The sequence below is a fragment of the Bison bison genome, unplaced genomic scaffold (assembly GCF_000754665.1).
Source record: "Bison bison bison isolate TAMUID 2011002044 unplaced genomic scaffold, Bison_UMD1.0 scf7180017864312, whole genome shotgun sequence".
NCBI lineage: Eukaryota > Metazoa > Chordata > Mammalia > Artiodactyla > Bovidae > Bison > Bison bison.
The window spans coordinates 2628772-2652601 of record NW_011494884.1 but is presented as its reverse complement, the minus strand read 5'-3'; the positions used below and the strand labels follow the sequence as shown (position 1 = coordinate 2652601).

At 38.3% G+C, this 23830-nt stretch overlaps 2 protein-coding genes across 5 annotated transcripts in view; one reads left to right on the top strand and one right to left on the bottom strand.

The window, feature by feature from the left end:
• ZNF268 (zinc finger protein 268) overlaps positions 1 to 21232 on the top strand; it is a 35556-nt gene extending 14324 nt beyond the window's left edge. For 2 of the 4 annotated variants that reach the window (XM_010852467.1, XM_010852468.1), the window contains exons 3-6: positions 3274 to 3465; positions 12063 to 12189; positions 12484 to 12570; positions 16178 to 21232. In XM_010852467.1, the coding sequence (XP_010850769.1) occupies positions 3274 to 3465; positions 12063 to 12189; positions 12484 to 12570; positions 16178 to 18651 (2880 nt within the window). In that variant the 3' untranslated portion in view covers positions 18652 to 21232. Of the gene's footprint in view, positions 1 to 3273; positions 3466 to 12062; positions 12190 to 12483; positions 12571 to 16016 lie in introns of all 4 variants that reach the window. The other 2 variants (XM_010852470.1, XM_010852469.1) reach the window with 2 other exon arrangements.
• ZNF891 (zinc finger protein 891) overlaps positions 1 to 23830 on the bottom strand; it is a gene marked incomplete at its 5' end in the record, with an annotated part of 131553 nt that overhangs the window by 63844 nt on the left and 43879 nt on the right.

Genomic DNA, 23830 nt, shown 5'->3' with positions numbered 1-23830 from the left:
GCCATTAAAAACATTTGTGTGCAAGCCTTTCTGTGGACATAGGCTTTTAATTCTCTTGAGTGGATACCTAGGAATGGGATCTCCAGGTAATACAGTGATTCTGGGTTTAACACCTTGAGAAACTTCCAAGCTGGGTCCAAAGTGGTTGCTCCATTTTACATCCCCACCAGCTGTGCAGGAAGGTTAAAAACTTTACTCTTGTATCTTTTTGTCATGTGCTAGATATCTTGGGTCATAATAACAGTGATATAACTGTCATGTCCTATAGCGAACATAAGATGGTTTTAAAATAATAACAATTTGTTACTACTGACAGGGGTACTAAATGAAGTTTAGTAAGTCTTTATACCTCATTTTATCCGAGGAATACATAGTTAAATACCACATGTTAAGGTCAGGAAGAAATATGGTTGTCTCTTACAGTTTTGTTTCCAGTTGTATAAACAAATGTATTTGTTGACATTTATTTTCCACTTTAGTGATTGCCTTCCCTCCTCCTTTTGATCATGTAAAATATTTACATGATTCAAAACTAGTAATGGAAATAAAAACAAAGGTAAACAAATGGGACTTAATTAAACTTAAAAAGCTTTTGCACAGCAAAGGAAACAATAAACAGATTAAAAGACAAACCTCAGAATGGGAGAAAATAATTACAAATGAAACAACTGACAAAGGATTAATTTCCAAAATAAACAAGCAGCTTATGCAGCTCAATACCAGAAAAACAAACAACCCAATCCAAAAAATGGACAAAAGATGTAAACAAACATTCCTCCAAAGAAAACATACAGATGGCCAACAAACACATGAAAGGATGCTCATCGCTCTAATGAGAAATGCAAATCAAAACTACAATTAAGTATCACCTCACACTGGTCAGAATGGCCATCAATAAAATATCTACAAACAATAAATGTTGGAGAGGATGTAGAGAAAAAGGAACCCTCTTGCACTGTTGGTGGAATGTAAATTGATACACTATGGACATTCCTTGATAAACTGGGAATAGAACTACCATATAACCCAGCAGTCCCACTACTGGGCATATACCCTGAGAAAACCAAGAGACACATGTACCCTGGTGTTAACTGCAGCACTTTTTACAATAGCTAAGATATGGAAGCAACCTAGATGTCCATTTACAGGTGAATGGATACAGAAATTACTATACATATATACAGTGGAATATTGCTTGCTTGCTAAGTCGCTTCAGTCATGTCCAACTCTGTGCGGCCCCATAGATGGCAGCCCACCAGGCTCCCCCATCCCTGGGATTCTCCAGGCAAGAACACTGGAGTGGGTTGCCATTTCCTTCTCCAATGGAATATTACTCAGCTATATTTGAGTCAGTCCTAATGAGGTAGATGAACTTAGAGCCTGTTTACAGAGTGAATTAAGTCAGAAAGAGAAAGACATATATTAATGTATGTGTATGGAATCTAGAAAGATAGTACTGATGAACCTGTTATTTGCAGAGCAGCAATGGAGATGCAGACGTAGAGAGCAGACTTGTGGACACAGTGTGGAAAGGAGAGGGTAGGACGAATTGAGAGAATAGCATGGAAACATACATTGCCATATGTAATATAGAAAGAAATGGAAATTTGCTTTGTAGACACAGAGAGCTCAATTTAGTGCTCTGTGACAACCTAGAGGGGTGGGATGGGGTATGAGATGGGAAAGGGGTTCAGGAGGAAGGGGACATATGTATACCTGTGTCTGATTCATGTTGATGTATGGCAGAGGTCAACACAATATTATAAAGCAACTGTCCTCCAATTAAAAAAAAATGTATAAAGTAAAAAGATGGAAGCATGCCTGCATCCAGACAAGCTTCCATCTCTCCTACTCTATCCCTTCCCTCCTCCAGAGGTAATCCAAGTTTCTAGTTCATCTTAGTGATTCTTTTGGAAGTAAACACATACATACCTGACCTGACTCAACACTTAGCCTTGTCAGGAAGCCTTTTTTCTGCCTCTTGCCCTGGGTTTCCTAGAGCTCAATATGCCCTGTATTCTAACGTGTTTCACCCATTTTTACACCTTGTATTTTGTTGTTAAAACAGCTTCTGGTATGAGCGTCCTCTGGGCCTTTCCTTCTGACTGCTTAATGCCTTTCTGCCCTCCCTTTGCTCCCCTTTCCCTCTCATCTTCTGAATCTCTTTTCTCTTCATCCCTCTCTTTGCCTGAATGTTTTTTTCTTACTTCTGCTGATTAATTTGGTCTCCGTTTCGCAGTGAAGACCCAACCTCCTAGGAGGGACTGTTTGCCCATCATTTCTCAGCAACCCCAGCACTATTAGGTCACTTAGTGACTTTGGGAACATCTTTTTTTAGTCACCTGCAGCCCTGTGCCTCAAGGGTTCAGATTCCATTTGGGAGGTGCTCTCTCTTTGGGGGGGGCTTATCTACTGGTGACTTTGGAGATTGGCACCTGTGGCCCCTGCTCCCCCCAGCAATGCAGTTAGGTTGCATCTGCTAGATTCTGAGGTTTGTGAGGAGCCCTGTCACCTGGGTCCATTTGTCTGTGCATGTCTCTGGCTTTTACTATTCTGATAAGGCCTCTTGTTTCTATTGGGAGATTAAAAGACTACACTGCCACCCTGATCTCACCCTACTCTCAATGTTTCATAACAAAAAGTAAGACTCAGTGAGAGAGATTAATTGAGTTGTTCATGGACATCCAGATATTGAGAAGAAACTCTACTGAAACAGACTGTTTCATCCAAGATCTATTTCCAGTGTCCACCCACCTAAAGTGAGTGAAAGTGAAAGTCGCTCAGTCGTGTCCCACTCTTTGCTACCCCATGGACTATACATACCGTCCATGGAATTCTCCAGGCCAGAATACTGAAGTGGGTAGCCTTTCCCCTTCTCCAGGGCATCTTCCCAACCCAGGGATCGAACCAGGATCTCCTGCACTGCAGGTGGTTTCTTTACCAGCTGAGCTATGAGGGAAGCCCAGAAAACAGGGTCATTTACTCCTTAGCACCTGGCATCATGTTCTTTTTAAGTGTCTGCCCAAAGTTGTTTAAATCTCAGGGTGGTTGCTGCCCTTTTGGGGTTCCTGGGGGTCTGTGCAGAGTCTGGGTGGGAGGCTGTAGTCAGTGTGCTGGGTCCCCTATTTCCATTTACTCTCACTTCTGTCCTCTCAGCAGCACTGGCCACAGTCTGCAGAACCCCCGAGGCAGCCAGGGTGAGTGCATTCACTAGCAAAAGAGACCAAGGTTAGAAATGTGCTCTCAAATGTGTGCTTGCTCTTGGGTCTACAGGTGCCACCTCTCCAGGAGCGAGACAGTTCATGCAATGTGAGCAGAAAGCTCCAAAGTGAGAAATCCATCCTGGATCAAGGGACCCCTGACCAGAAGCCTCTCTCTGGAGGACCCCAGCAGAGGCCCAGGAGACCTGGGGTCCTGGAGTGGCTGCTTATTTCCCAGGACCAGCCAAAAGCCAAGAAATCCTGGGTGAGTCCTTGTTTATTTCCACTTCTTTTCTTTATTCCTTTTTAATTTTTTTTTGGTAGGGAAAGGGATGGAGGTCCTTAGGTGGGAAGGTTAAAGTAACTTTCTCCTTAGGTCATGGAAGGTCCCTGAAGTCCCCTGTTTCCTGGTTTCCGCAGACTCAATTTTCAGCTCCTCCACCCCGTAATTTTTTAAAATGCATATTGTTCTTTTTATGTGTTTACAAAATGTGTATCATTATTGATGTGAATCCATTTTTAATATATCTTCATGGCATGTACATGTGTATCTCCTGCTCTATTGCTTATATTTTTCATTAAGCACTTTGATTCATTAAGCACCATCCTGTTAGATGACCATCAGCAGTGTCTGGGTCTTCCCTTGCCTCACATTCTCTGTCACTTTTAAGTGCTGTTATTCTTTTTAATTTGAGCCATTCTGGTATGGTGGTATCTCTATGGATTTGCTTTGCATTTCCTGCTGGCATGTTTTTTGGATATTTTGTTACCTTACATGGATGTTTTATGCCTTTTCTTATCCACTAAAAGGCATTTTTATATTCTGGAAGCTTCTTAGAAATGCTGAGTTTCAGGCCCCACCTCAGTCCTGTTATTTCACACTTTTGTTTTAACATGATTCAGTGATTTGTGCACATTGACGTTTAAAGCAAACTTGATACCAAATCCACATTCATGTTTTACCTGCAGTGCTTCTTTCACCTCCAGTATTTTGTTTTGACAGTTTTCAAACACAGGGCAAAATTGAAAGCATTTTACAGTGAACATTTGTATACTCATCACCTTGAATTTACCTTTAACATTTTTATTGTATTTATCACGTTGTCCATATTTCCATCCCTCTGCATCTCTCATCCCATCTTATTTTTGGTGTATTTCTTAATATGTTTCAGGCATCAGCATGCCTCCCTCTAAATACTTCAGTTTGCATAGCATTAACTGTTGTTCAGTATTTGTTTACAAGCTGTTGTTGGGTTTTTTTTGTTTTGTTTTGTTTTTTGGCCTTTTCATTCTGTTAATGCTGTCTTTTGATGAACAGCTGTTTCTAATTTTAACTTAATTTAGTTTTTATATATTTTTTATTACTTGTGCTTTTTGTGTCCAACCTAAAAACGTTTTTCTTATCCAGAGCTCTTGAAGACATCATTCTTTGTTCACATTTATCTTTTCACAGGTAGACTTATCATACATGTAGAATTATTTATGTTTGGTGTGAGTAGGAGTCAAGATGTGTTTTTTTCATCATATTGTCTAATTGCCCCAGTCTCACTGAAGTGATTGACCTCTCCCTATGTCTTGCAGTGCCACCTTGTTGTATATCAGGAGTCCATAAAAATGGTTTGGTTTCACAACTCATTCTGTTCCATTGGCCTACTTTTCTATCCTTAAGCCAGTTTCACACTATATTTATAATGTCTTGCTATCCAGATGCTTCTGGTTTTGGTTATGAATGCTGTCAACATTCATGTGTGGGTTTTTGTGTGAACATGAGTTTTCAGATCAGTTGGGTAAATATCTAGGAGCTTGACTGCTGGATTGTATGGCGATTCTGTTTAGCTTTGTAAGAGACTGTCTTCAGAGTGGCTTGCAGTTTTGCATTCCCACCTGCAATGAATGAGAGTCCTTGTTCCTCATACTGACCAGTAGTTGGTATTGTCAAGTTGTTAAACATTTCGCCATTCTAATAGAAGTATTTCATTGTGGTTTTAAGTTGCATTTTGCTAATGGCTAACTAGTATTATTGAGTATCTTTTATATGTGTTTTATTCTTTTTATATCTTTGGTGAAATATCTGTTAGAGCTTTCCCTCATTTTAATAAAAATGGATTGTGTTGTTTTCTTGTCACTGTTTTTTTTTTAAATTCTTTTTTTTTTTTTTTTACTGAGGTATAGTTGATTTACAATATTTCTGTTTTGTAAATAAGCTCATTTGTACCCTTTTTAAAGATTCCACATATAATTGATAATATATATATCTCTCTCCTCTGACTTACTTCACTCAGCACGGCAATCTCTAGGTCCATCCCTGTTGCTGTAAATAGCATTTTGTTCTTTTTTATGGCTGAGTAATATTCCATTGTGTGTGTGTGTTCAGTCACTCAGTTGTGTCTGACTCCTTGCTACCCGATGGACTGCAGCACACCAGGCTTCCCTGTCCTTCACTATCTCCTGGAGTTTGCTCAAACTCATGTGCATTGAGTCCATGATGCCATCTAACCATCTCATCCTCTGTCACCCTCTTCTCCTACACTCAATCTTTCTCAGCATCAGGATCTTTTCCAGTGAGTCAGCTCTTCACATCAGGTGGCCAAAGTATTGGAGCTTCAGCTTTAGCATCAATCCTTCCAGTGGAATATTCAGGTTAGATTTCCTTTAGGATTGACTGGTTTGATCTCCTTGTTGTCCAAGGAACTCTCAAGATTCTTCTCCAGCACCACAGTTTGAAAGCATTCATTCTTCGGCTATCTGCCTTTTTTATGGTACAACTCTCACATATGTATATGACTCCTGGAAAAACCATAGCTTTGACTATATGGACCTTTGTCAGCAAAGTGATATCTCTGCTTTTTAATACACTAAGTTTGTCATAGCTTTTCTTCCAAGGAGCAAGTGTCCTGTAATTTCATGGCTGCAGTCACCCTCTCTAAATATGTACATACCACATCGTCTTATCCATTCCCCTAGATTGCTTCCATTTCCTGGCCTCTGTAAATAATGCTGCAGTGAATATTGGGCTACATGTATCTTTTCAACTTACAGTTTTCTCCAGATATATGCCTAGGAGTTGGATATTTGTGTCATATGGTAATTCTCTTTTTAGTTTTGTAAGGAACCTCCATACTGTTCTCCATAGTGGCTGTACCAGTTTACATTCCCATCAACAACACAGAGTTCCCTTTTCCCCACACCCTCTCCAGCATCTAGTGTTTGTGGATTTTTTTTATGTTGGCCATTCTTACTGGGGTGAGATGATACCTCATTGTAGTATTGATTTGCAGTTCTGTAACAATTAGTGATGTTGAGCATCTTTTCATGTGCTCTTTGGCTATCTCTTGTCATTGATTTTTAAGAGTTCTTTCTTACTCGAGATTTAAATCCTTCATAAGTGATTTCCAAATATTTTCTCCCTGTCTCTGGTTTTTCTTTTCATTTCCATGAGAATAACTTTCACAGCAAAATATTTTAATTTTGGTGAAGTCTGTTTTCTAAATTTTAGTTTTTTTTAATGGGTTTTGCTTTTGGTATCATATCTAAAATTTTATTGCCTAAACAAAAGTGCATGAAGTAAAATTTTTTTCTCTGAAATTTGTATAGTTTTAGTTTTCACGTTAAGTCTATGATCCTTCTTATGGGGTATGTTTTGAGTTTCCTTTCTTAATGTCTGTGGATGTACAATGGTCCAGCACCATTGTAAAGCACCATCGTTGTAAAGATGATCCTTTCTCTGTTGAAATGCTTTTGTGTCATGTTAAAAAACAGCAACAAAATCTTCAAGAGACAGTGTTTATATGGGTCTGTTTCTAGGCTCTCATTTCTGTTCATTGATTTTTGTGTCTAATTTTTCACTAGTATCATGCTATCTAGATTTCATAGGAAGTTTTAAATTGGGCTAGTGGCAAATGCTTAACCTTTGTTCCCTCAGAATCGTTCTGGCTGTTCTAGTTTTTTGTCCTTTCATATTAATTATGGAAGAGCTTGTGGATAGCTACAAAAAACTTGTTAGTAAATCTATGAATCAAATTAGGGAGAATTCACATCTTAACAATACCAACTTTTCCAACCTGTGAACACCCTGCATCTTTTCATTTTTTTAGATCTTTGATTTTTTAAAACACTGTATTTTAGAGCATACATATCTCTACATACATATTTTAACATCTTAACCATTTTAAGTGACACTTCAGTGGTATTAAATTTATTCTTTTTATTTATTTATTTTTGGCTGCGCTCAGTCGTCATTGCTTTTGTGAGGGCTTTCTCTAGTTATGGTGAGTGGGGGCCTCTCAGTGCGGTGGCCTCCTCTGTTGTGCTCCTAGAGCTAGTGCTCTAGGCCTGGGCTTCAGTAGTTGCAGCACACTAGCTCGATAGTTGCAGCTCTCAGATTCTAGAGTGTGGTGGGCTCAGTAGTTGTGGTGCACGGGCTTAGTTGCTCTGCAACGTAGGGAATTCCTGGACCAGAGATCGAACCCATGTCTTCTACATTGGCAGGCACACTCCTGTCCCCTGCCCTACTAGGGAAGTCCTTTAATACATTCATAAAATTGGCAATCATAACTATCATCTGTCTCCACAACTCTTCCTCTTGAAAAACTGCAGGTCTATATCATCAAAACCATAACTCCAAACTCCCCGCCTCTCCATAAGCCCTGGCAAGCACCATTCTACTTTCTGTTTCTGTGATTTTGACTACTCTAGTAGTACATACTGGAGAAGGCAATGGCAACCCATTCCAGTACTCTTGCCTGGAAAATCCCGTGGACAGAGGAGCCTCATAGGTTGCAGTCCCTGGGGTCGCTGCGAGTCGGACACGACTGAGCAGCTTCACTTTCACTTTTCACTTTCATGCATTGGAGAAGGAAATGGCAACCCACTCCAGTGTTCTTGCCTGAAGAATCCCAGAAACAGGGGAGCCTGGTGGGCTGCCGTCTATGGGGTCACACAGAGTCGGACACGATTGAAGTGACTCAGCAGCAGCAGCAGCAGTAGTACATACAGTACTTGTATGTATATAGACATACAGTAATTGTCGTTTTGTGACTGACTTATCTCACTTGACATAATGTTCTCAAGGTTCTTCCTGGTTATATTGCAGAACTTTCTTCCTTTTTAAGATAGAATAATAATTTGTTGTGTGTGTATATCACATTTTGTTTATCCATTCATCCATCAATGAATACTTGAATTACTTTCACGTTTGAGCCTCTATGAATGAAAATGCTGGTATAAGCATGAATGTACAAATACCTCCTTAAGACTCTGCTTTCACTTCCTTTGGAGATATACCCAGAATTGGAGTTCCTGGACCATATAGTAATTCTAATGTTTAATTTTTTGAGGCGCCATCAAACTGTTTTCCACAGCAATTACACAACATTATATCCCCACCAGCCATGTACAAGTGTTCCAGTTAATCTGTATCCTTGCCAACCCTTGTTAATTTTCATGGTATTTGAGAGCCATCCGTGTAAGATGAATCTCATTATAGTTTTCATTTTCATTTTCCTTATGATTAATGATGTTCACCATCTTCATGTGTTTATTGGCCATTTGTGTCTTCCTTGGGAAAATGTCTATTTACATCCTTTGATCACTTTTGAAGAATTTTTTTTCGTTGAGTTTTAGTTCTGTATGTATTCTGGATATTAACCCCTTATAAAATATGTGACTTACAGATACTTTCTCCCATTTTGGGAGTTGCCTTTTACAATGTTGATGTTGTGTTTTGATGCAAAAAATTTTTAAATTTTCATGAAGTCCAGTTGATTGGTATTTTCTTTTATTGCTGTGCCTTTTGTCATATTCAAGAAAGCACTATCAAATCTAACATCGGGAAGCTTTTGATGCTATGTTTTCCTCTGAAGAGTTTTACATAGTTTTAGGTTTTATATTTAGGTCTTTGATCTATTTTGAGTTTGTTTTTATATATGGTATTAGATAAGGGTCCAACTTCATTTTTTTCATGTGGATATCCAGCTTTCCCAGCATCATTTAGTGGAAAGACTTTTCTTTTCCCATAAATGATCTTGGAACCATTGTCAACAATCATTTAACCATATATATATGCAAGGGTTTGTTTCTGATCGCTCTTCTATTCCATTGTTAACCTCTATGCAAATACCATGTTGTGTGTCAGTCTTTCAGTCTTTATGCCAGTTTCACATTATTTTGGTTACTAGTTTTCTACTAAGTTTTGAAATTAGGAAGTATGAGTCCTCCAACTTTGTTCTTTTTCAAGATTGTTTTGGCTATTCAAGGTCCTTTGAGCTTTTTCATATATTTTAGGATGGGTTTTTCTATTTCTGGAAAAAATATTGAAATTTTATTAGGGATGGCATTGAATATGTAGATCACTTTGGATACTACTAACATATTATTAAGGAACATAAAGTATGTTTCTCTTTATGTCTCATTTCTTTTAACAAGGTTTCTAGCTTTCATTTTATAAGTCATTTACTTCCTAGGTTAAGTTATTACTTCTTTTTAAAATTTTATTTATTTATTTATTTTTGTTTGCACTGGGTCTTTGTTGCTGTGCATGGGCTTTCTCTAGTTGTGGAGGATGCACAGGCCTCACTTCCTTGCAGTGCACAGGCTTCTCATTGCTGTGGCTTCTCTTGTTACAAGCACAGGCTCTAGGTGCGTGGCTTCAGTAGTTGCAGTTTGGGTTCTAGGTTGTGCTGGTTTCAGAGTTGTGGCACAGGAGCTCATTAGTTGTGTCTCGGTCCCGAGAGCACACACTCATTAGTTGTAGCACATAGGCTTTAGTTGCCCATAGCATGTGGAATCTTTTCAGACCAGAAATTGAACCAGCATCCCCTGCATTGAAAGGCAGATTCCTATCCACTGTACCATCAGGGAAGTCCAAATTATTAGTTCTTTATGATACTGTTATAAATAGAATCATTTTTATAATTTGCTTTTCTGATTGATCATTGTTAGTGCATAGAAACGAAGCTCATTTTGGTGGGTGACTTTGTGTCCTGTTATTTGCTGAATTCATTTATTCTAACTAGGTTTTTGGTGTGTATGTATGTATGTGGAATCTTTAAGGTTTTCTACATATAAGATGATATTGTCCATGAACAGAGAAATAATATTACTCGGTTTCTAATTTGGATCCCTATTATTTCTTTTTCTTCCCCAGTGGCTCTGACTAGAACTTCCAGTGCTGTGTTGAATAGAAGTGATGAAAGCAGGCATTGGTTCCTCATTCCTGACCTTAGAGGAAAAGCTTTGTCTTTCACCATTGAGTATGATGTTCACTGTAGAGTTTTAAGATATGACTTTTATTATGTTGAAATACTTTCCTTCTGTGCCTACTTAATTGTTTTTATCATGAAAGAGTGTGGAATTTTGTCAGTGCTTCAATTGAGATAATCTTTGAGATAATCATTTTTTTAACTTCATTCTGTTAATGTGATGTATTACACTGAGCAGTTTTCCAATGCTGAACCATTCTTGCATTCCAAGAATAAATCCCATTTGTCATGGTGTATAATCTTTTTAGGAAGCTATAACATTCTGATTTGAATTTATGCCAGCTTAACTTCAGTGACATACAAACACTGCTCCTTTACCGATCTGTCCCAACTCCTTTTGGTTGTTGATGTCATATGTTTATACACTGTGTGCCCCAAATGATAAACAGTTATTTCAAATGCATTAGTCTCTTACAAGTATATACAGGACGAAATGTAGAGTTACAAATCAAAGTTAAAATAATATTATCATTAATGATTACACAGGTATTTACCTTTGTTCAGATCTTTATTTTTTCAAGACAGCTTCTAGTTATTGTGTAGTGTGGTTTCATTTCACCTGCAGGACTCCTTTGAACATTTCTTTCCAAACAGGTCTAGTGGTAGCAAACTACCTTTGGTTTTTCTGGGGATGTATTCATTTCTACCTCACTATGAAGCACAGTTCTGTCACATACAGAATTCTTGACTGATAGGTTTTTTTTTTTTTTTTTTTTCTTTTAGCTCTTTGAATATATGGGTTCATAGTCTTTTGGTCTCCAAGGGTTCTGATGAGAAATCTGCTTATAATGTTACTGATGAGCTCTTGTATGAAACAAATCATTTCTTTCTTGATACTTTCAAGGTTCTTTCTCTCTTTGTGTTTGTCTATTGAAAATTTGAGTGTATATGTTTCTTTAAGGTTTCATCATTTTTGGAGTTTGTTGAACTTCTTGGATATTTATATCCATGTCTTTCATCAAATTTAAAATTTCATTTTCAAATTCATTGTTGCCCATTGTTGAAAATTTTAGCCATTCTAGATATGTAATGGTGTCTCACTGTTTTAATTTGTAGTTCCCTAATGATATATAATGTTGAGCACCTTTTCATGTGCTGCTTTGCCATCTGTGTATCATCATGCTCAGATCTGTTGCCCCACAAAGTAGCTGCTACTTACAGCTGTTGCCTTTATTCCACCAAATTTTGACATATCTTTTCTTCAGTGGTGGCTCCTTTAGTCCCCTTTCATGGACTCAGCCTAATGTATTCTTCCCTTATGCCCATGTTCTCCACATGTTCTTTTGTCTTAGCATCTTTGACTCCCTATTAAATTTTTACATATTTAACCTTTGTTTTTCTCTACAATGCTGAACACTTCTTGCAGGCAGGACTGCCTTTCCTCCATTTTATATTACCTGCACTAGGTTGAATACCTGACACATGGTGTTCTCATGTGTTGAATGAAAGGTTAACTGATTTAATGCATATTGATGGGATATTTTCAATAAATTTTGCTTTTCTCCTAAAATATTAAAGAATATAAATAATGGACAGCCTTGGTTGGCTTTTATGACAAACTCAGTAAAATGATTTGAGATTGAATAGGGATCTGCTATTTCAGGGACCATTGTCATTCATGGATGTGTTTGTGGACTTTACCTGGGAAGAGTGGCAGCTGCTGGACTCAGCTCAGAAGCACCTGTACAGGAGTGTGATGTTGGAGAACTTCAGAAACCTGGTGTCCCTGGGTATGTACTGCCCCCTTGAAAGGAGTGTGTGTAATCTGTAGGCTTCCTCTTCTTGGTGGCTGAAAACTGGGGCATTTTTGTAAAATACTGGGTGATTTGGGGCTTATACTTAGAGGCCAAGTTTTCTTATTCTTCCTTTGGCATCAGAATATGCTGGTTGAATGGTGTTTACTTTGTTAGAGTGCAAAAGGGCAGCTTCATCATGTCACCTCTAAACTAAATTTTCCCAATTTTTCTGAATCCCTGGGTCCTAGGCATTCTTGATCTAGATTGTCTATAATTTTCCATTCACAGGATATCAATACACCAAACCCAGTATCATTTTCCAGTTGGAACAAGAAGAGCTGTGGATGATGCACAGCCCAAGTCAGGGCCATTCAGGTGAGTAACCAGAACATTTAGATCTTTTCCTCCTTACTCAGAATCAGTGTGAGGTCTGACATTTTGTTCTCTTTGTGTTTGTACTTTTATGTTATTTGTAGCCATCTTTTGCTCATTATTTCTTCTCTGGTATTCTCAGCTTCCTTCTTTTTTTTCTGAGGTAGTAGACTCATTTCATTATGCATTTAAGCAGCTTTATCTCTTTATCTCACCTCATGTGACTTTCACACCCTTTCTAAATAAAGTTAATCTTCCTAATATTAGAATTGTTTCAGCTGCAATTTTTAATTAACCTTAAATCCACCTATAAGATGAAGTGATTCATTATCACATATTACAAAATGTCCTAAAATGGGCCAGCTCTAAGGATGACTAAGTGATTGACTCATTAAACTGCCACAGGTCTACCCCTTCCTTGCCATTCTAATTATGTATTTTCCTCAAATTTCCTCCCTCATAGTCATCAGATGGCTATGACAGTTCCAGACAATACCTGCAAATGTACCAGTGACCAGTGGAATAAAGACTGTTCCTTTTTATCAGACATTAAAATCTATTTCAGGAAACCCCAGCAGACTTAACCATGTTCAGTAGGCTAGATTTTTATCACATACCCTGTGTAAAAAAGACTGGCAAGGGAAATGGCAAGCCATCACTGTTGGCTCAGATAAATCATGCTTCCCCTTCGGCAGCGGGTATGGAGATGGGTCTCCAGTTTCCTACCTGAAGCACATGGCCTAAAGGATGGAGGTAGAACATAAAATCAGGTTTCTGCCAGCCAGGAGAAGGGCAGCAGAACTGTCAGCTAGGCAGAAGCGTCCACCTTCACCTTCCTTTTTGGTGAGGAAGCATCCAGTCACACCCTTCTTTCCACCCATCCATCTTCAAAAATACTCTATCCACCCCTCTTTTCACTCTTACACTATATTAGTACAAGTCTAGATCCTTGTTTCTAATCAGAGCTGTTAGTAGTTTTTCACAGTCTGGTGATCTCTAATTAAAATTATCCACATTCATCTCAAACCCTAATAAAATAATGCTCCAAATTCTCCAAGCCAGGCTTCAGCAGTACATGAACCATGAACTTCCAGATGTTCAAGCTGGATTTAGAAAAGGCAGAGGAACCAGAAATCAAATTGCCAAATCCATTGGATCATTGAAAAAGCAAGAGAGTTCCAGAAAAACATCTACTCCTGCTTTATTGACTACGCCAAAGCCTTTGACTGTGTGGATCAGAACAAACTGAAAAATTCTTAAAGAGATGGGAATACCAGACCACCTGACCTGCCTCCTGAGAAATCTGTATGCAAGTCAAGAAGCAATAGTTAGAACTGGACATGGAACAACGGACTGGTTCCAAATTGGGAAAGGAGTACATCAAGGCTGTATATTTTCATGCTGCTTATTTAACTTATACACAGAGTACATCATGCAAAATGCCAGGCTGGATTAAGCACAAGCTGGAATCAAGATTTCTGGGAGAAATATCAATAACCTCAGATTCGTAAATGACACCACCCTTATGGCAGAAAGTGAAGAGGAACTAAAACGCCTCTTGATGAAAGAGGAGAGTGAAAAAGTTGGCTTAAAACTCAACATTCAAAAAACTAAGATCATGGCATCCAGTCCCATCACTTCATGGCAAATAGATGGGGAAACAGTGAAAACAGTGACAGACTTTATTTTTTGGGGGGCTTAAAAATCACTGCAGATAGTGAGTGCAGCCATAAAATTAAAAGACGCTTACTCCTTGGAAGAAAAGTTATGACCAACCTAGATAGCATATTGAAAAGCAGAGACATTACCTTGTCCACAAAGGTCCATTTAGTCAAAGCTATGGTTTTTCCAGTAGTCATGTATGGATGTGAGAGTTGGACTATAAAGAAAGCTGAGTGCGAAAGAATTGATGCTTTTGAACCGTGTTGTTGGAGAAGTCTCTTGAGAGTCCCTTGGACTACAAGGAGATCAAACCAGTCAATCCTAAAGGAAATCAGTCCTGAATATTCATTGGAAGGACTGATGCTGAAGCTGCAACTCCCAATATTTTGGCCACCTAATGCAAAGAACTGAGTCATTGGAAGACTCTGATACTGGGGAAGATTGAAGGCAGGAGGAGAAGGGGATGACAGGATGAGATGGTTGGATGGCATCACTGACTCGATAGACATGAGTTTGAACAAGCTCTGGGAGTTGGTGATGGACAGGGAAGCCTGCAGTGCTGCAGTTCATGGGGTTGCAAAGAGTTGGACATGTCTGAACTGATCTGCATCAAAAGAATATTTATTTAGACATGTGAAGAAGAGTCTGTGGTGGATAAATTCTAAATTTGTGAAAGATAAACAGAGAAAACTTGGCAGCTAAGTAAAACAACTCAAGAGAAAAAATGATTTATGAATGAAAACCAACCATGGTACACCTGCATGATTTACCTGTGAATAGAAATTACATGGTTGTGAAGATGTAAAACCTGAAGACTGATTTAAGCAAAAATATGAAATAGCTTGATTAGGATGGTGCAAGTATGGGAAGAGAGTGTGTATATCATGGGGAATATTAAGGGAGGAGGATGAAAGGAATTAAATCTCTACCCTACCCCCTGATTAGGAGAAAATCAAGTACAACAGAATAGGCTCTTGTTTAGAAAACATGGAGGAAAATGCCATAAGAGAGAGCTAAGAGACAAAACTTTTTTCCTCTAAGGAGAATGAAAAACAGAGAGGCAAGGTGAACAGATGCTGTTTAAACATTAACTACCCCCTCCCCCCCCAAATTCCAAAAATACAAAATAGATAAAGATCAAGACACAGGTCTGAGTTCTTATGCACAATGACAAATATTTGGAGGCTGAATAGAAGCGAGAATGGGTAAAGTTGACCTATTAATAGATATACCAGAGTAACATGCTGACAAAGGTGAAGGACAGAGCAGGGCATTGAGAGAACACAACAGAAAGTCAGCTTTGAAGAAGCAACGTCACAGGGTCTTAATCATCATACCAGGTTTCTCTACATCCTAAATCTGAATCCTTATTCATTTGTACAGAAACCTCCGAATTATATATGTTGCCAAACATCAATTCCCACTTAGGGCAGTATCATGCTCTGAGGAATGAAAATTTAATTTTACTCATTTTTTTCCTTGTACTTTCTTTTTCTTTCTTTTTTTTTTTTTTTTTTAATTTTGGCTGCACTGAATCTTCATTGTGGCATTCAGTTGGATCACATAGTCTTAGTTGCCCTGCAGTATGTGGGATCTTAGTTCCACAACCAGGAATCAAATCAGCATCCCCTGCATTGGAAGATTGATTCTTAACCACTGGGCCACCAGGGAAGTCCCTCCATGTGCTTTCCAAAGAAGCTATTGTACAAAATTTTGAAACTCAAAGCTGTATTTATTATCAGATCTCTATGCCTATTTTCATGTTTTGATTTGTTTCGTTTCTACAGGTGCCCAGGAGTTTGTGTACATTTACATTTGAGATTTTATTTATATTCAGAACTGATATCGGAAACTAAGAAAACCCTCATGACATGGAATTTTTAAGGCAATTTTATGCTATACTATGATCATGTCACTATTTATAACATATGAGTATTTTCATTTCTAGACGAAGTCTGGGAAATTGATGGTTGTGTGGAATGGCATCAGGAAAATCAAGGCAAGCTGGGAAGTATGGCAGAAGGCTATCCCTGTACTGCTTTTGGAAAACTGTGTCTTATTACTGCAAATAATGCTTCTTCAAGACAGAGACTTCATAAATGTGTCACAAATGGGAAGAGTTTGAAATGTAATATAGGTCTCAGTAATAATTACGCTGGAAAGAATCCTAATGACATTCATGCATTGAGGGAATCATCCTTCCTTTCTAAACATGAACAAGCTGTTATTGGCATAAAATACTGTGAAAGTGATGAATCTGGAAAAACTGCCAACAGAAAGCCACTGCTTATTTGCCAACAAATGCATATGGGAGGAAAATCGTTTGAATGCAATTCCTGTGGGAAGGCCTTCAGCAGCAAGTCGAACTTTGTGGTGCATCAGGAAACTCATGAAGAAGCAAAACCCTACAAGTGTGATGGATGTGGGAAAGACTTCAGCAACAAGTCCTACCTCGTTGCACATCAGAGAACTCACAAAGGAGAGCAACTACATGAATGTAGTGATTTGAAAACTTTTAGTTTCAATTCACAACTTGTTTTACATCAGAGAATTCACACACAGGAGAATCCCTATGAATGCTGTGAATGTGGGAAAGTCTTCACTAGGAGAGACCAGCTTGTTTCCCACCAGAGAACTCATTCAGGACTGAAACCCTATGGATGTCATGAATGTGGGAAAGCTTTTGGTTTGAAATCACAGCTCATTATACATCAAAGAATTCATACTGGAGAGAAACCCTATGAATGCAGTGATTGTCGGAAAGCCTTTAATACAAAGTCTAACCTCATGGTACATCAGAGAACTCACACAGGAGAGAAACCTTATAGTTGTAGTGAATGTGGGAAAGCTTTTACTTTCAAGTCACAGCTCATTGTACATCAGGGAGCACACAGTGGCGTCAAACCCTATGGATGTAATCAATGTGGAAAAGCTTTCAGTTTAAAGTCACAACTCATTGTACATCAGAGAAGTCACACAGGAGTGAAACCCTATGGATGCAATGAATGTGGGAAAGCTTTTAGGAGCAAGTCGTACCTCGTTATACATCAGAGAACTCACACAGGAGAGAAACTCCATGAATGCTGTGAATGTGGGAGAGCCTTCAGTTTTAATTCACAACTTGTTATACATCAGAGAATTCACACAGGGGAGAATCCCTATGAATGCAGTGAGTGTGGGAAAGCCTTCAGTCGGAAATACCAGCTCATTTCACACCAGAGAACTCATGCAGGGGAGAAGCCCTATGAATGCAGTGATTGTGGGAAAACTTTTGGTTTGAAATCACAGCTCGTGATACATCAGCGAACTCATACAGGAGAGAAGCCCTATGAATGTAGTGAATGTCAGAAAGCCTTTAATACAAAATCAAACCTTATTGTACATCAGAGAACCCACACAGGAGAAAAACCATATGGTTGTAGTGAATGTGGGAAATCCTTTACTTTTAAATCACAGCTCATTGTACATCAGGGAGCACACACTGGGATAAAACCGTATGGTTGTAACCAGTGTGGGAAAGCCTTCAGTTTGAAGTCACAGCTCATTGTACATCAGAGAAGTCACACAGGATTGAAACCCTATGGGTGCATTGAATGTGGGAAAGCTTTTAGGAGCAAGTCCTACCTCATCATACATACAAGGACTCACACAGGGGAGAAACCACATGAATGCAGTGAATGCGGAAAATCCTTCAGTTTTAACTCACAACTTATTGTACATCAGAGAATTCATACAGGTGAGAGTCCCTATGAATGCAGTGATTGTGGGAAAGCCTTTAATAGGAAAGACCAGCTTATCTCACATCAGCGAACTCATGCAGGGGAAAAACCTTATGGGTGTAGTGAGTGTGGGAAAGCCTTTAGTAGCAAGTCATATCTCATTATACACATGAGAACTCATTCAGGAGAGAAACCATATGAATGTCACAAATGTGGGAAAGCCTTCATTTGGAAGTCACTACTCATTGTACATGAGCGAACTCATGCAGGGGAAAACCCTTATAAATGCAGTCAGTGTGAGAAATCCTTCAGTGGGAAATTACGGCTCCTTGTACATCAGAGAATGCACATGAGAGAGAAGCCCTATGAATGCAATGAGTGTGAAAAAGCCTTCATTAGGAAGTCTCAGCTCATTGTACATCAGAGGACTCATTCAGGGGAGAAACCCTATGAATGCAGTGAATGCGGAAAAACTTTCTCTCAGAAATCAATTCTCAGTGCACATCAGAGGACTCATACTGGAGAGAAACCCTGTAAATGCACTGAATGTGGGAAAGCCTTTTGTTGGAAGTCACAACTCATTATGCATCAGAGAACTCATGCAGATGAGAAACATATTGGTGAGTTAAATATCAGAAACTTTTTCTCAAAAGTGAATTCACCGGAATTCCTAGAAAATTCATACAGAGGAGAAACTTTATAATTGGAATCATTGTACACCATGTGTGTATGGCATGTGGAAAGGAATCCACAGAAAGCTGTTTTTTATACACACACACACACACAAATCAGTAAATGTACACAGGAACTGTATGAATTCAGTGAACCCTCTGAAAGTTCTTAGCAGGAATTCACAACATGTCTTTAATTTGTGCAGTTGAGGAACAATATGAATGAAGTGAATATCAGAAACTCATTTCTTAACATGCTAACATCTGCAAAGAGTTAATTCCATAATGCAAATGAATATAGAATACAGTCCTTTAAAATTCATAATTTATTGGAATTAGGATTTTAATGAGAAAAAAGTGTTAATTGAATGTATTGCAGGCATCAGAAGCTAATATGTTGGAGAAACCATGGTATAAAATTAGGGAAATTCTTCATCTAGAAATGACAGGCTTCTAATAAAAAAGTAAAATTTTGAATGAGTGAAGATCTATGAATATTTTTTTAAACCTCTACAGGAAGGTTTACTATTTTGATTCATCTGGAAAAAATTTTTCCCTTATAAGTTTAGGGGAAATTATGCTTCAAATTATGCTTCTAAACTCTTAGGGAAAGCTTGTAAAAAAATAACTATCCAACTATCAATGATAGACATTTTATAGAATATAAAGATTTTCTTACCTGAGTAAATGTAATCATGATGATAATAAGGATCACATCAGAAGCCCTGCAGCAATGTTTAGGTGTTTTCTTCCTTTCTGTACTATAAAATGTGTTTTGTGGACTTCGACATATTCTTACGGATGCGACATTTGATAAATAAATTAACTAGATAGCAATACTGTTTCCCAGGGATTTATACTCTGCATAGCAACATCTTTCTTTAAAATACAACTTGTTACTAGAATAATATGGCATATAAATGCATTTCAGTACTTTAAAACTTCTACTATTGTTTTGTACTCTCTGTAAATGGACCTGAAAGCTCTCTCTTCAGTTATATAATCAGTATAGCTCACGCTTCATGTGATTGCATATCTGGAATCTGTCCTGCCCTCTTTGATTAGAATACCTTGATTTCCTTTAAGAGAACTGACAGTGTATGCAATGTATACATGATCAGATCGTCATTCAGGGTACCCTACCAGGAGTTGGCTGAGATAGTCCAGAATTTAAATTTTTAATGGACTCTTTAGTACAGAAAATTAAACTTAGCTTTTGTTCTCAGGTAACATCTTGCTGCAAATATTAATTAGTTCCTTCTACATAGGTTACCCAGAATAGCTTTAGTTGTTGTCACTTCTTAATTCTAGTTTGCTTCTCTCTTAATTTGAGCTATCTGGTATCCTCTCAGTACTTTTAAATGATACCTTTAAGTGATGCTGCTGAAGTGTGCATGTATACCTGTAGATTCAGAGCAGTGAAAAGTCATTCTACCAGTGGCTTAGTTACAAAATCAGTTTTTTTAATAACCTCACCAATTACCTTTTATGTATTAGCATTAATCTGGAAAGAGCTAGAACCCTGAAAATAAGTTTAGGGCTATCTTGGAGGAATATGAGGATTTAAAACTGCAGATACTTCTGAAACACCCACTACTTTGTGCCCTTCAGTGGGGAATCCCATTGCTTACCCAAAGAAACTGTTTCTTCCATGAAGGATATAGTTACTGATTTCTGAATCCCTAATCCTTATGCAGGATCCAAAGTAGAAACTTGGAGTGAAGAATGATGACTCACAGAAAGGAAGACAAAGCTTACATAAGGAAAGAATTTCAGATATTTGCTATAGTCTATCCCCTAAACTTGGAAAATGTCATGAATGTGTATTTTGTCATTGATGTTCCAAGGAAGATACATGCACATAATAAAGAATAAACATATTCTGTGTCCCACTCTCCAAGATCTATTAGATTGTAAAGGTGCTGTGTTGTGTGACGCATTCACATGCAGCCTCCTCCAGTAGACGCCAGAGATGTCAATGTAATGTTGGAGATGTAAGTCAAGTACTGTGTGAAAGGATATTGCTGGATTGGGCTTGATCTTAAATGGAAAGTTTTCCAAGCGAATGAAACTGAGCAAAAATGAATAGATTTTTATAAGCAAAAAAGTTAAAAATTGAATCTCTGGCTTGAAAATCTACCTAGTTCCTCTAACTCTGCCCTAGCCCCAGAAAAGAAAGATGTATCTGAGACTTTCAGTAATAGTTGATATTTTTCAGGAACATTAAGGGAACGATAATTCTCATATTTTACAGTGTATGCACAGGAATTAGACATTTTGGGGGAAAATGACAAAGTCATTTGCGAACATGTAATAGATTTTAAAATCCTAAATGGAATTACAGCAAAAATGGATCCAATAATGTATAGTTTTTATTTCGTTAAGTCATGACATTATTTAGTATAGCAGACTGTTAGTAGTGAACCCAGTATTTTATTACCAACAGTATCACTGTATTTTTCATAATGTTAATGTGCCCGGCTACATTTTTGCATCCTCTTTGTAGTTAAGTGCAATCGTGCTGCTAATTCTGAATAATGAAATGGAAATAGAAGTTACTGAGGAATAATGTAAGGTTTTTCTGAAGAAAAACATGTGAGGGAAACCCCCTGCTGCTGCTAAGTCACTTCAGTCGTGTCCGACTCTGTGGGACCCCATAGACGGCAGCCCACCAGGCTCCCCCGTCCCTGGGATTCTCCAGGCAAGAACACTGGAGTGGGTTGCCATTTCCTTCTCTACTGCATGAAAGTGAAAAGTAAAAGTGAAGCCACTCAGTCATGTCCGACCCTCAGCAACCCCATGGATTGTGGCCTACCAGGCTCCTCTGTCCATGGGATTTTCCAGGCAAGAGTACTGGAATGGGGTGCCATTGCCTTCTCCGAGCCCCCTAGTGTCCTTTAATCTTTTCTTTTTAATATGCAGTATGCCAGATGTTGGGAGACTCAGCAGCCATCCTAGAACCTGAATTCCTCTTGAGGATGGAAGCCATCTGCTTGAGTGTAGTAGAGAGAGAAGAGTGATGTGGCTCTCTGATAATGATGGAGCTGCTATACCACCCCTAGACTACCAAGTCTGGGCATCTTTTTACACAAAAGAGAGATGAACTGTCTTGTCCAAGTCTTTTTTTGTTGTTTTTGGGAGGAGACTTGGTTCTGTTATGTGCACCTGAATCTGATCCGAATTAAAACTTATTAGGATGCTTGGAAGATTTAATATTTAAAAATCTTTTTGTAAAAGTAATCACTAGGTGGGGGGGAAGCCATGAGTAGTATCTCAGTGTGTGTAGATAAATCAGTTGATGGGCTATAATTCCCATAGGTGATTTTAAATTATTATTAAGTTAGAGATAGAAGTTAAATCCTTTGCAAGTAGTATGTTCCCAAAACTGAAAAATGTCATACTTTATGATAAAACAGTAATTTAAACAGTATACCTTTAAATTAAGAACATTTAAAGCATGCTCATCAATTTTATTGAGCAATCTAATGGCAGTTCTAGTCAATATGTGAGAACAAAAAATTGTAAGGAATTGGGGTTTGAGGTAGAAACAAAAATCCAATTGTGTGGAGATGTGGTTGTCTATTTAGAAAAACCAAAATAAACTATAGATAAATACTTAAACTACAGGCTTTAAGGCAAGATGTTTTGTACAGCTATGAAAGCTGTCAGTTTGACTGTGAGCACAAGCAGACCTCTACATCTCTGTGCTCAGATTGATCTGCCCTCAAAATATCTGAAGGCAGTTTTGCAGTGAATCAACCAAAAGCTTCAACAAACCTTAGTTGAAATACAGATCAGATTGAGTCATCTTTACCCTATTTCCCAGTCTAAAAGCTGACACCCTTTTCTGGAAATGAATATATATTCAGAGCAGAGTAAATATATATTCAGGGCAAAGGAATTTATCAGGAATATATAATACCTTATAGAATGAAAAATATAATTTTACCAAAAAGATGATTCTACATGTGCAGGCACTTAAAGCATCAAAATCATGCAAAAACAAAGCTTTATATACTCTTACCAGTTTAGTTGGACACTTCAACATTTATTTCTCAGTAGCATAATTTGGTTGAGAAGGAAATGGCAACCCACTCCAGTGTTCTTGCCTGGAGAATCCCAGGGACAGGGGAGCCTGGTGGGCTGCCATCTCTGGGGTCGCACAGAGTCGCACACGACTGAAGCGACTTAGCAGCAGCAGCATAACTTGGAGACCAAAAACAAACAAGACTGTGGAAGCACTGGGTAATGCCATCACAAACTAAACTTGGTAGGCACATCTAAAACATCTGACAGCAGAACACACATTCTTTTCAATTGCACATGAAGCATTCATCAATACAGACTATATCCTGGGACATTAATTATAAAATTTTTCAAATAATTGAAATCATACAAGATGTCTTCAGACTGTAATGCAGCTTTACAAGAAACCAATTGCAAAAAGAACAGGAAAATCCCCAAACACTTGGAAATGAACACAATTCCAGTCCTAGATATTTCAAGAAAAATATGGAAAGTAAACATACACAAGTTAAAATACAACACTGATTTTTTTTTTGAGATGCAGATAAAGCAGTGCATAGAGAGAATATCACTAAATGCTTGCATTAAAAAAGAATAAGGATCTCACATCAATAAATCCCACCATAAGAAACAAGAAAAAAAACTAGAAGATCCCAGGGTAAATAGGAATGAAATAGTAAGGATAAGACCAGAGACCAATAGAACAAACAATCAAACAAATGGGGAAAAAAGGAAGGGAATAAACAATGCAAAACACAAATCTGACAACAGGTGAAATGGACTAAATTTTTGAAAGGTAGAAACTACCAATAAAGGTAATCCAAATAGTGCTACATTAATTAAAGAAATTAAATTCAGTTTAAAATCCCCCAACAAAAAAAAGGATCAATGCCACGTCCAAGGAGTGGCAGCTGCGCGGGCACAGGAGGGCCGAGAGGAGCTACTCCACATTCAAGGTCAGGATGGGCGGCTGTGAGGAGATAACCCCTCATCCAAGATAAGGAGCAGCGGCTGTGATTTGCTGGAGCAGCCGTGAAGAGATACCCCACGTCCAAGGTAAGAGAAACCCAAGTAAGATGGTAGGTGTTGCCAGAGGGCAGCAGAGGGCAGACACACTGAAACCATAATCACAGAAAACTAGCCAATCTGATCACGCAGACCACAGCCTGTCTAACTCAATGAAAC